The 12588-nt window shown below is 32.3% G+C and overlaps 1 protein-coding gene across 1 annotated transcript; it reads right to left on the bottom strand.

The window, feature by feature from the left end:
• Positions 1-5631: 5631 nt before the first annotated feature.
• On the bottom strand, positions 5632-10355 carry LOC143598060 (type I inositol polyphosphate 5-phosphatase 10-like). The gene is made up of 9 exons (XM_077076380.1): positions 9935-10355; positions 9430-9499; positions 9253-9357; positions 8036-8621; positions 7124-7317; positions 6906-7014; positions 6428-6576; positions 6033-6155; positions 5632-5960 (listed from the first exon to the last, which is right to left on the bottom strand). Exons 1-9 carry the CDS (start codon positions 10065-10067, stop codon positions 5954-5956), a joined length of 1476 nt encoding a protein of 491 aa, XP_076932495.1. The 5' UTR covers positions 10068-10355; the 3' UTR covers positions 5632-5953.
• Positions 10356-12588: the final 2233 nt, after the last annotated feature.

The raw sequence follows: 12588 nt of genomic DNA, 5'->3' as shown, positions 1-12588 counted from the left end.
TGTTATTGTTGGCTATTATATAGCTAACTCATGTAATAAGTGGATTGAGGATGACAATGTGACCCTACCTCTATGGATTCTGGAGCTTTTGTAACTCAGTCGTGGGTGCTATTGCTGTTTCAGTTTAAGTGTTGAAACCATTGATGGAGTACTTAGACCTCCAATAATTTTCTCTTATTGATCTAGATAGGCATCGCGTGCCTTGGATATTTTGATATGGGAAATTTAAAATATTGTGATTGGTGTTGATGTGTATTCACGCATATTTTAGTAGTTATTTTATTAACTTCTAAACAATTATTATAATTTTCCAAGTTAATATGTCACAATGATCTTTTTGATGATTTATTGATTATTGTGCGAACTGATTATTTCCTATATTTAGTCACACGCATATAATAATTAATAATGAATGTTGTTTTATCTATGTTATCTGAAAATAACATAAACGACAATATGCCACAGAAAACAAGACACAATTGTGCTAGTAGATGATATGGATTACCGACCTACTCTAAAGGATTATCTCAACTAATCTCTCGACACATTAACACTGTTTTAGAATAGTGAAAAATTCGAGGGTGCTATGACTGGGATTTTAACAATGCCTAATATTTCAGCGTAACTATTTCAACTGTAGCGTGAAGACTTGGTCAACTTTGGTGTACGCGGTTACACAATATTTAAAGTCCTTGCATGGATTCTAAAAATGAATTGGTGGAATATGTGATTAGTACTTAATACATGTATCTTTGTGTAAACTTGTGATACCTATAATTATGACCAATAATAGAAGAATACTAGAATGATCCTGTAAGGTAAATTGACAATTACACTTGATATCACGTAATTGTGAATTTACAGGCATGAGAGAATTCTAGGAAATTCTATTGATGACCTATGAGTATAATATGATAGTTAATACTATTGACGAAACGATTGTAATCATCAAGTCACCCATCCATTCGTATAATAATGTGAAAAAAATGGATTCTCTAATAAGGAGTTTATTGAGACAATAATCTAGTTTAAGATTTCGATGAACCCTTTCTTTTGATCCCCCATGATCATTCTATCATTTTTGGGCTTAGTCATGTTTATTTTGCGATGATCCTTGCTCCATGATTGCGTTCATACGTCATGACTATATTGATCTCGTGATGACTTACGTGTTGATTCTTTTTCCTAATAAATTTACGCTACGTATGGAAGATCTTGATGATCAATGCATTAGGATAAATTATGTACAAATTCCTTTGCGGATTTTGGATATTAAAGTCGACTCTGATAGATGCATCAAAGGATTTAGAGCATAAAGGAAAATATCATATCTTTGTTAAAGAAATTGTCTTCGTTGGAATTTAGGCGTGAGTATGATATTCCTATTTGTCATGTTCAAGATTGACATTACGCTTGAATGAGTTAGTTCTTTGCGAACTCATAATGACTTCTTCGCTTATTATTCCAATTTGACACTTCATTTATGCACCTCTTGTATAATAAGAAACATTATCTTTATATGTGTGTAATACCTAAATTTGGTGTAAAGACTAAAACAAAGACAAGTAGAGATCGTAGCACTTGTCAAAATTTTGATACACCCAATATAAACACATGATCTCAAATCTATAGATGAAGAACTAACTGCGCAACTACCTCAACAATCACTAAACCACAGTTATGTGATTTTTATGATTTTATGAATTTAAATGAGTTGATTAAATATTGTCACTTTAATAGTGTCTTGAGTTCTTGAGCAATCCGTTACATACCGACATGTTCCTCCGCATTTGGTCAGAGTGTAACAAGACATAATAACAAACAAAAAGACAATGTGTCGTACATTTTATTTTAATTTTTATAAAACAAAGAATCATACTAATATAAAATGAGCGGCTAGCTAATTGACAAGATTCCCATCTTTTCTTTTTAATATAATATAATATAATATGGCAAAGAAATAGTTCTCCGAGGTGATATAGCATCACTTTCATAAAAACGATACTTCAAAAATAAATAGGAAAATTGTAGTTAAAACACAAATAGAGGCCTTTCGCGGCAATCAAGATTCAAGACCCTTAACTATTGATATGCGATTTGCAAATATGTATTACTAGCCCGTGTAACACACGGGATTATTCAAATTATAAAACTAAAAGAATATAAATACATAACATATATGAAAAAATGTATTACATCTATGCTTGTATACTATACGTATATAAATTAATTTTATTTATATCACAAAATGATTTTTTTAAACGAACCTAATAAAAAAATACACATGCAAAAACGTATCCGAGAACGCTCCTTTTATTGAAATATTCATTGTCAGTATCATATATGTATAATTGAAAGAATTCAGAAATAAGACTTCTCATACAATATATAGTCATACAATAGTAGTTCTGACCACTAAATCTAAATACTAAATGAGCGTTACCTTTATTAATATATTTATCAATTTATAACCCATAGAAGGAAATCAGAACATTAAATTATAACAGCGGATGTTCTTCAATAACTATGTTTTTCTGAGCTAAAACATGAAAAAGATTTTGATAAGTTTGACAACATAAAAAATAACATGTTAACCCATAAAACTTTGTGAATATTTTGCTTCATTTGAGGATGGTTTTGCATGACATACTTTTCATACAACGTTCTGATCACCAAAAAAAAAAGTTAATGATAACTCAAATGTTTCATATTTGATACAAGTTAGAAACATTGATAAGCATGGGGTGGCATGTCGTAAGTGTTCACCATGTATTAAATTTTGATAGTCGAGTGATAAATAGTCAATTTACCAATTCCCGAGCCTTTTGATTTTTTCCAAAAATGTCATTGAAAATAAATTTGAAACCCAAATCATGTTTAAAATTCTAACTTTCATCATTTTGACATTTTCAAGTCAACACTTTGAACCCGTAACAAATTTGACGATAAATTTATTTGCATCCTCAAACTTTTAAAAATACTAAGATTTCTAATTTTTGACCCATAACAACTTTTGACTCAAGTGTAGTTAACTTGTACCATACTATTTACCAATTTTTTACTGTAAAATCAAATTTAAGTTCCAAAAACCCGAAACAATCCTTTATAAACTTGATAAAAAAACAAAAAAATTAAATATGATAAATTTTGTTACATATGAAAGTGATTGGTATATATTTACTAAATTAACCGAAAAAATAAATTGATAGATTTAAAACATATATTTATAATTATAATTTATAAATTTATATGACAATTCATAATAATAATAATAATAATAATAGATAAATGGATTGATTCTAAAAAAATGAATTAACTCTTAGGTTGTGTTTGTTTTTGCTTATAAGGTCTGCAAGGAGCCTATGTCTGCGGGCGCGCAGACATAAGCTCTTGAAGATTGTTTGTTTTAAAAAAAAAGAAAAGATCTGAAAACTGCTTTTATGGTCTTAAAAAATAAACTAATATCATTATCTTCACACTTCTTTACACTTCTTAACATCATACCAACACCCAATATCCAACAGCACCACCACCCACCGTCCGCCACCACCACCCACTGTCCGCCACCACCACCGTCAACCACTCACCACCACCACCGTCAACCACCCACCACCACCACCCCCGTCGGCCACAACCACCGTCCACTACCACCACCACCCACCGTCCATCGCCACCACCACCCGCCACCACCCACAGTCCACCGCCACCATCATCCACCCCCACCCCGCCACCACCACCCACCGCCAGCACCACCAGCCACAACGATCCACCCCCACCCACCACCACCGTTCATCACCACCACCACCCATTGTCGGCCACCATCACCGTCCACCACCCACCACCACAACCGTCCATCATCACCACCCACCGTTCACCGCCTACCACAATCGTTTACCGCTACCCACTTCCATAGTTCGTACACCACTACCAATTATTTTAGCAGTCTACAAATGTTAAATGACTTTTATCTACTGTAATATATATGATATGTAACTAATTTTCAGCTTATGCAGACGATATCCAGTTTATAAAACAAACAGTATTATATTTTCAGATTGCAGACCTTCAGACCACATCTTCAGTTGCAAACATTAAATCAGATGAAATCAGATTGCAAACAATTTTTGTTTTATAAAACAAACAGCACCTCAGTAATATAAAAAAATTACTTTGTAAAATGAAATCATGTTCGAGTTTTATTTTTCTTTATAATCTTCAACAATATACATAGTGAAATATATTAATGATAACATTTGAAATTATTTATTCTTTTCAATCTTTAAAGAACATGGTTTGTTGTTAATTTTTGGATCTCACCAAGTATTTTGAAATATATAGTAAAATAACATGTTAATATTTATTTTTATAAAAATGTATAAATATAATATATATATATAAAATATAAAAAGGAAAGTGAATATGGACATATATTAGGGTTAATTAAAATCTTAGCTTTGAAGGAAAAAACATTGTGAGGTTTAACCATAAACCGACGTGTGTCACAATTATTTTACTTTATTAGAATAAGTAAATTATTGGCCACGGCCCATTCAAACCTTTTTTTTTTCTTTTTCTATTTTGTATTAATTATATCATTTTTGATAATTGGGTGTCCATCATATCGGAGAACATATTGGTATTTTGGTTAGTTAAGATCAGTTTATTCGAATTTGATATTCGTTTTGTCCATAACCAACACCCTTCCCTCCTCTTGTCCAAGAGTTCAAGTAGCTTATAATAATATATTTCTATATGTTTTATTGATTCGCAAGTTATCGTGATTAAGAATTTACAAGTGTCATACATTCATTTTTCGTATATGAAATGATGGTTTGATTTTTGATTTTTAAATGATGTTTCTACATTACATGTTTTGAAGTTGAACATTTCAAATGTCTGAAATTTTTCGTTTTAATTTACATTCATTTATCCACAATTTTTTCATATATGAAAGGTTGGTTTTTTGTTCACTCCGAGTTGAAGGTCTTTCTGGAAGCAGTCTCAATATCCTTGAGGATAGAGGTACGCTCTGTTTACCTCTCACCCTCTCCCTGTCAATAGCTTCGCTTGGATGAGATTTACTGGGCACGGTTGTTATTGTTGTTTTGTCCATAACCAATATATGAACAACTAACCAATCCAAATTCGCAATTGTCAAACCGAACTCAATTCGATTTGGCTTAGGTCTAAACATTAAGGGCTAAACAGCCAACAATCAGAACCAAAACAATCCGAATGCATTTTAAATAGATATCTATTAATTACTTCAGTGTAAATTAGGTCTAATATCTAAGGCTATAAACAATCAAGCAACAATATGCAAAACAAATTAACAATAAGATGTAAAACAATCAAGGCCATTATTTGTTGACTTTGGGGGTGGAAATCAAGCCGGGCCGTGAACTATTCAAAATTGGCTAGCTAAAAGCTCGAATCGTGCCCAACTTAAACAAGCCCGGTCCCAAAATGGTTTCGAATCACCCATTAACTATTGATTTATGTCTTGCCTAAACAAACCTATAAAATGCATGGTTTAACAATAATCAAACTTTTAATCCTCATTGTATATATTTTCAAAAATTGTTTTTAGCATTATAAAAACAACAATCTTGAAAGTATGTAAGTACAGAAAATAGTTACTGTACCAAAGGTTGATATAGTTGACTGTCCGAAAGTCAAATGTAACCTACTTTTTGAACCAGTAAAAAACCATTACAAATAATAAAATATAAAAAACTGGCTAACCCCGTAAACCATTATCATTGACTTCATCGTCTCCAAAGAGAACGGAGATGCAAGACGAAACTGCAAAAGCAAATATTTTTCATTTCTTTCTTCTTCTGGTATACTTGAAAGAATGCTGTTGCTATGTACAGTTATAGAAACTCAAAACGTTGACTATTATCATACATCTTTGTATCCATCGACGGGTCAAAACTTGCACACACCCATCTTAATCCCTGCACAAAAGAATGTGTTTACACTTCATATTGACTTAGGTTAATACCAATATTGACTATTTGACCTTTTACCTTAGATTCTGTAAAAACACTAAAAATGTTGCACAAACGGGTCGGTGGTCAGAGAACCGTGACTCCCAACGTGTATATGACTTCTGATGGATCCCCTCTCCGTACCACAATATTCTGTCACACCTGCAGTTTTAAGTCAAACAAGTAATTAAACATTTGGTTAAAAATATAAAAGCAAACAGGTCAAATGGCTCTAAAAAGTCTGTCAGCAAACTAAACAAGTTACATTATTAAGTAATAACATAGTTTTCACAATCAAATTTGAATACATTAGTTATTAATAAAAAAAACTAGGATCTTTATTGAATTGTTTATTAATTTTGTAGCTTGAAAGTGGTTTCTTTGACCAAGAAAAGTAAAAAAAGATGCATATTTATTGTGATGTAGCACATTACCACGCGGGTGTTCGCCTTTTGCTCTTTGATGTTATGGTATCTCCTGCATACAAATCCGAGTTGTAGGAATATTTGTATGTTGGTGGAAAATAGATCTTCCCCTCTTTCCATCTTGCGAATACTCTCCCGGCTTCTCTTTCCATCTTAAGCTATCCAAACACCCCATGAAACATTAATAAACAATCAATCATTCCTCATGCCAAGATTCAAGGTTGTTAATAACAAAACAAACAAACGTAACCAGTAAATGATTACATCTAGGATATGTTTTATCTCTAACGGGCCAAATGGATGATAAAGGTAGCTTAAAAGTATATTTATAAAATATGTCAAACGAGAAAAAAATATTATTGGGAAATTACACGCACCAACTATTTTATAAAAACTGACAGTTATTATTAAGAATAACTAGTTACCCGACTTCTCCTTTTTTTTATAATATCACAAAATAATAGAATAAATGAATATGCAGAAATACCTGGTCCTTGTTAAGAAGAGCGTCCCAGTTATTCTGCTCTAACAGTTTCTTGGTTTCATGGTAACTAAGAGCTATTCGGTAGTTTAAATCCCCCAACCAAATGACACGACTGCAGAAATTACCATAAGACGATTTTACAGTTAATAGTAATGTATAATATATACATATAATATTAATAAATAAAAAGAAATTTTACAATTATAACACAAGGTGCTTACTCGTGGTCCAAAATTCTATCTGGCACCTTACTATTCGGCATCTTGCAAATCTTTGGAAATTGTGTGCTCTTAAGTATCTCTATAACATCTGAATTCCTCCGAAGCTCGTCCCCTTCTTTTTCACCTGATGCTAAGTGACTACTGACAAAGCAAAGGCTCGTTTGCTTGTACGTCATGCTCACTGAGATACAACCCTGTAAATAAGTAAACTGTTAGCATAGCACAAAATAAAAAAGGACTCTCGAAGGCCCGCTTGTACTGCATGTGGGGATGCCTCTTCCTTAAACAAAGGAGAACTCCACATTTAGAATCCTTAAGTGGGCCCCATCAGCATCCTAAGCACTATTAGAACATTTATGTAGGGCCCACTAATACAGTATGTGGAATTTGTCTCATAGCACTATTTATCACTGTTTTCATAACCGAAACGGGAGCCAGGCATGGAACCGGGAGCGTATTTAACCGTTTCTCATTTAAACCAGCCAGTTATTGGTCGGACCGGTTGAACCAGACCAGTGATCGGACAAGATTTTCAGTTTTTTATTTTATTTTTTTCTTTTGTTTTCATTTCAAAATCTCATTTTATGAGTCGTTTATTACTCAAGGCTCAATATTTTATTTATTTAAGTCTTAAATAATTTATTAAATTGCAAATTCCCTTAAAAACATAAAGTGTACTCATAATTTGTTTTGTAATATACATAAAAACACACACACACACACAGAGTTTTATGTTGATTACTTCTTATGGCGTCATCTGGTTTTTAACTCTGGTCCATTCAATGAACCGGTAACGCGACCGGTTCGCTGTCCGGTCCAGCTATCAAAATATATTACTGCTTATTGAGTGGCATGCATCACATTAACATTGTGGGTCCCACTTGTAATACGAGATACCAGATAATGTCATACCTTATTCCCGAGATAACCCAAAATCCCTCGACTTATGCAAGAAGTTCTTAAATGGCCTATATATGGAATAAGCTCGCTCTTAACCCAAATCGTAACAAATATTCCCACCATTTGCTTGCTCTTTATAAGACTATATCTCAAATGTTGATTCTTGCCAGGTGGTGTAGCCGTGCTGACATCAGCACCCACGACACTATTATTAACACTATCATCCTCATCCGATGAAGACCCACCATCAAAACCATTTGACTTTGACTTTTGGCACGTGAAACATGAATCCCGACCATAACTCTTTCGTTCGGACTCCATAACTGTGCAGTTGCAACCTTTAAATCTTCTTCGACTCTCGGACCGAAACGCTCGGCTAGCAGCTTTTAACGATGTTCTTTGCAGGAACATTGAACTGCTGCCACTACACATTCTTTCAAAAGTGTATGAATTTGTATTTGTTCTTTTTAGAGGACAATAATCGATGTTAGTTGATTTATTTAAGGATTGACATATTAATGAAAGCCATTTTGCTGCTGAACCGTTATCTTCTATCGCTAACACATTTCCCGCGTTTAAAGGGACTATTTCCTGAAAACTGATAACATAAAAGAAGTTAAACATAAATATATAAAAAAATGATATAGTAGAATCTTTTACGATATTTATAAGGCTTGTAAACGAACCAAACGTTCAGTGAACCGTTCGTGAACTATGCAATGAAAAGCTCATTTATTTGATAAACGAACCAACATGAAAAAAGTTTGTGTTCATGTAGTTAAATGAACGAACATGAACACATGTTTCGTTTGTTAATACGCTCGTTTATCTTTGTATGTGAAAGTTCATTTATATTGGAAAGTTTACGCTAGTTTAAGTTCGTTCAGTTACGTTTGGATATGTATATAATTTTTTTAGTCCTGCTACAATTTGGTCTAGTTTTAATAACTTTTTAGTTTTTAGGCCAAACACATTGCTGTTTACGTTTAGTCAATTACTTTTAATTGGTTATAGCTCAGTTATGTATGTTTAGTTGTGTTCGTGAATCGTCCGTTCATAACTGACATAAACGAACACGTTCATTTAACGTGTGAAAAAATTTCGTTTTTTTTAATGTTCATGTTTGTATGGTTAAAATTATATAAACAAACATGAGCATGCTCTGTTTTGCTCGTTTACATGCCTAATATTTATATCAGAAATTAAAAGAGTATAGAAAACGCACGCACCCTAATATGTATATATCAGATTGACAATGAACTTGCAGAAAGTTATCAAGATTAAGATCACTTGAAGGAGATTTGCCCCCTACATTCCATGTTGCTGTGAACACCCTAATAAAAAAAACATTAAACGTTAAACGAAAACGTTAACATGGGAAGGCAGAAAGTGCCATGGCTTTGCACCTGAGAGACTGCACATCATGATTAATCGCCATAGAATCCAGCACGCGAATCCCACTCGAAACTTCAACTTCTGCACAAGAAATGAAGCAAGTTCAGTCATTTATAGCTCGAAAGGGTGTATTTTTTATTTCTCTTAAAGAATTAATTAATTTTGGATGGTGAAAAAGGGTTTTTAATTTAAAACCAGTGATTATCGAAGGGTGGATATAACGATCACGTGGGAAAAGAAAAGGTAATACAAGATTTCAAGTGATCTTCTTGAATCTTTTTTTCTGCTGTTGCTTAGTGAGGTTAAAAAGCAAAAAACTTGAACATATTCTCACTTTTCTTTTTCTCAACTTGTTTTATATTCCTAATGATCTTATCTTCAAACAATGAAATTTTTGTCTTTAATTACCAAGTAAACTTTAGGATAGAGACCTTGACCAAGATTACATGTCACACAACTTTAAACTTTTAAACCAAATAAAGAATTCACTAATTAAATAATGAAGAAGTAGTTAACCTGTGGGATCATAAGAATTTTTTGTTAATTTTCCTTCATTTCCACTATTCATCCTCATTGACAAAAACTTATGAATAAAAGACTGTAAACCATCATCATCATCATCATCATCATCATCATCATCATCATACATCAAAAGCAAAAGAATAACATAATCAGAAAGATTTAAAGAATAAAATATGATTAAATCAAATCCATAATGCAAACCTTTTTAATTTCAGTCATTTTCACATGGGTATGATCCAGATTCCAGAATTACAATCTCTCAACTGATAAAAAAATATCAAATTTAATCCAAAAACCTAATTAAATTAGGGAAAATAAAAATAAAACACAAACCCAATAACACAAATCAATAAATCAAGAAGCCCAACAAATATCAAACTCAAATTCTTGAAACAAAAATATTGCTCATGACATTGAAATAAAGTAATAATATATTAATGTGGGGTTTAATGTTGAGAAATAGAAAGAGATTGAAAGAAAGTGGACCTGAAAAATATTCCGCAATTTGTTGAATCTGAAAAATATATTTCTTTCTTGAATTTGTAAAAATGGATGGAATGGAAGAGTACGTCAAAGTTGGGAATATATATTTATATTCCTGCCAGTTTAAGTTATTTAACAGGTCTTCGTGTTGTGGTGAAGACGTGTTGAAGGTTCATTAATTAATTATTATTATTACGAAATATATTATAAAAATATTTTGTTTTAATGACCAAAAAATGTCCGGCTATTCAGGGTAATCCAATAAGAAAAGGGGATCTCGTCTCTAATTGTAAACAGCGGTGAGTAACCCAAACCCACCATATTTTGTTTCGAGTAAACTCGTCACCCGGAGATCCACTATAATAAAATTCAGCAAAGATCATATTCGCACTTGAGACATTATAGTCTCTTATTAGGATCTTTACTTCCCCTTAAATATCCTTTGAATAAAGTTATTAAAAATAATAATAATAGTTAATACTTTAGCATATATGACTACTATTATATTAATTACAGCTAGAAATGTATGTTATGTAACCAAAATCAGATTATTTTTAAGTGTGTAACGTTTTCGTTTGTGTTACCTTTTAGCTTTGATTTACTTTATATGTGAATGCTAAAAATAGATGTTCAATAATGGATTTGTTTTGGATTTTTGTAATGATAGTAAAATACATAAATGTTTTATGTGGTAGGGTCATGTTGAAGCAATGATTATTGGGGTTTAGTCTAGAGTGATCGTCGTTGTTTGGATTAGTGAGGAGAGAAAGACATCTTTGATAAGTAAATTGGTTATCCATTTTAGAGTGAAACTTTGTGGGATCGATCTTTACTGATTAACTGGATAACAAAGTGAAGAATAATTATTAGTGAAGACTAAGGAGGTGACTAGTAAAATCTGATTTTTAACGTTTGATATCCTTCATTCATCAATTTATTTATTTAGTAACAAACTTTTTCTAATGTTCGTGAGCTCCTTTTGGCCAAAACAGAAAATATGATAGTGCGAGAGGGGGGTGTTACACGTATCGAAGTCACTTATGTGTCATTTGGAATTGTAGGGAAAACTCTATTTAGAATGATGAGTCCCACGGGTGTCGAGGGGGGCACCTTGGGCAATCCACATCCTTGATTGGGGGTAGCGGGGCAAACCTCTCGAGGAAAATAGGTCCATAGGGGGTTGATTATAACACCGTGGACAGATCACACATCATCCACAAACATGATATATATGGTTTATAAGTAATACCCCATATCAAATATCACTAACATATTTTAGGCGTAATGGCTGAGGACGATATGAGAATACTAAAATTAGGCATGCTTGAGTGCAAGTGATACTAGGATTGAAGATTTGCTAAGAACTCTTCACTTGGACAATTAAAAATAAATCTATAAGTTCTTTGTAAAGAAAGCGGGCAAAAGAGCAAGATGTTACCGAAAAGAAAAACTAGCAAAAGTTCTCTCTATAATGTAATAAAGTAGTTGTGTTGATATTATGGTCGATGATGCCTTAACAACAAGAATTCTTAAGGAAAGTAAGTATTTATTAAAATTTTCAATTGCACTTAGGGTTATGTTTTTCTAAAATATATTATTTTGATGAACAATGTCTCATGTTAAGTTGTTTCATTATTAAAAAATATATGTATTACCTTAACTTATCTGACTTGTTTCATTTGTAGTTAAACTATTATATTATATAGCTTTTCATATTTGCTTTGTTATATTATCATGCAAAAGTGATATAATGTTTACTTTAGTATAGTTACATAAAAGTGGCACGATAGTAGGTTTAGTATTGACATTAAAGGGGTATGACAGACGTCACGTTGGGGCTACATATTAGATCCTCACCGACTACGAAAAAAATCTCATATTCATATTCATTATTCAAGAAAATGACTACATTATTATGAAATTTAATAAAAATAACAAAATAAAACCCGACTGCATAATGTATTCTGTTTAATACTAACTTGTTCTATTTAGTAACACATGAAAGAATGACAATCGGTTTCATATATGGAACCGGGTTCTATTACCACGTAGTTAGACATCAAGTTTATTGTTTAGTAAATACATTGTGGTTTATTAACTTAATCAAACTTGGTTCTACAACCAATGCGTCCTAATCAAGCTCCTTTAAATATTGCCCAAATCAC

This window comes from Bidens hawaiensis, unplaced genomic scaffold, assembly GCF_021521415.1.
Source record: "Bidens hawaiensis isolate Kalapana, Puna unplaced genomic scaffold, B.hawaiensis_p1.1 tig00049589_1, whole genome shotgun sequence".
Lineage (NCBI taxonomy): Eukaryota > Viridiplantae > Streptophyta > Magnoliopsida > Asterales > Asteraceae > Bidens > Bidens hawaiensis.
The sequence above is the reverse complement of the archived record's forward strand: the minus strand, read 5'-3'. Positions and strand labels throughout refer to the sequence as shown.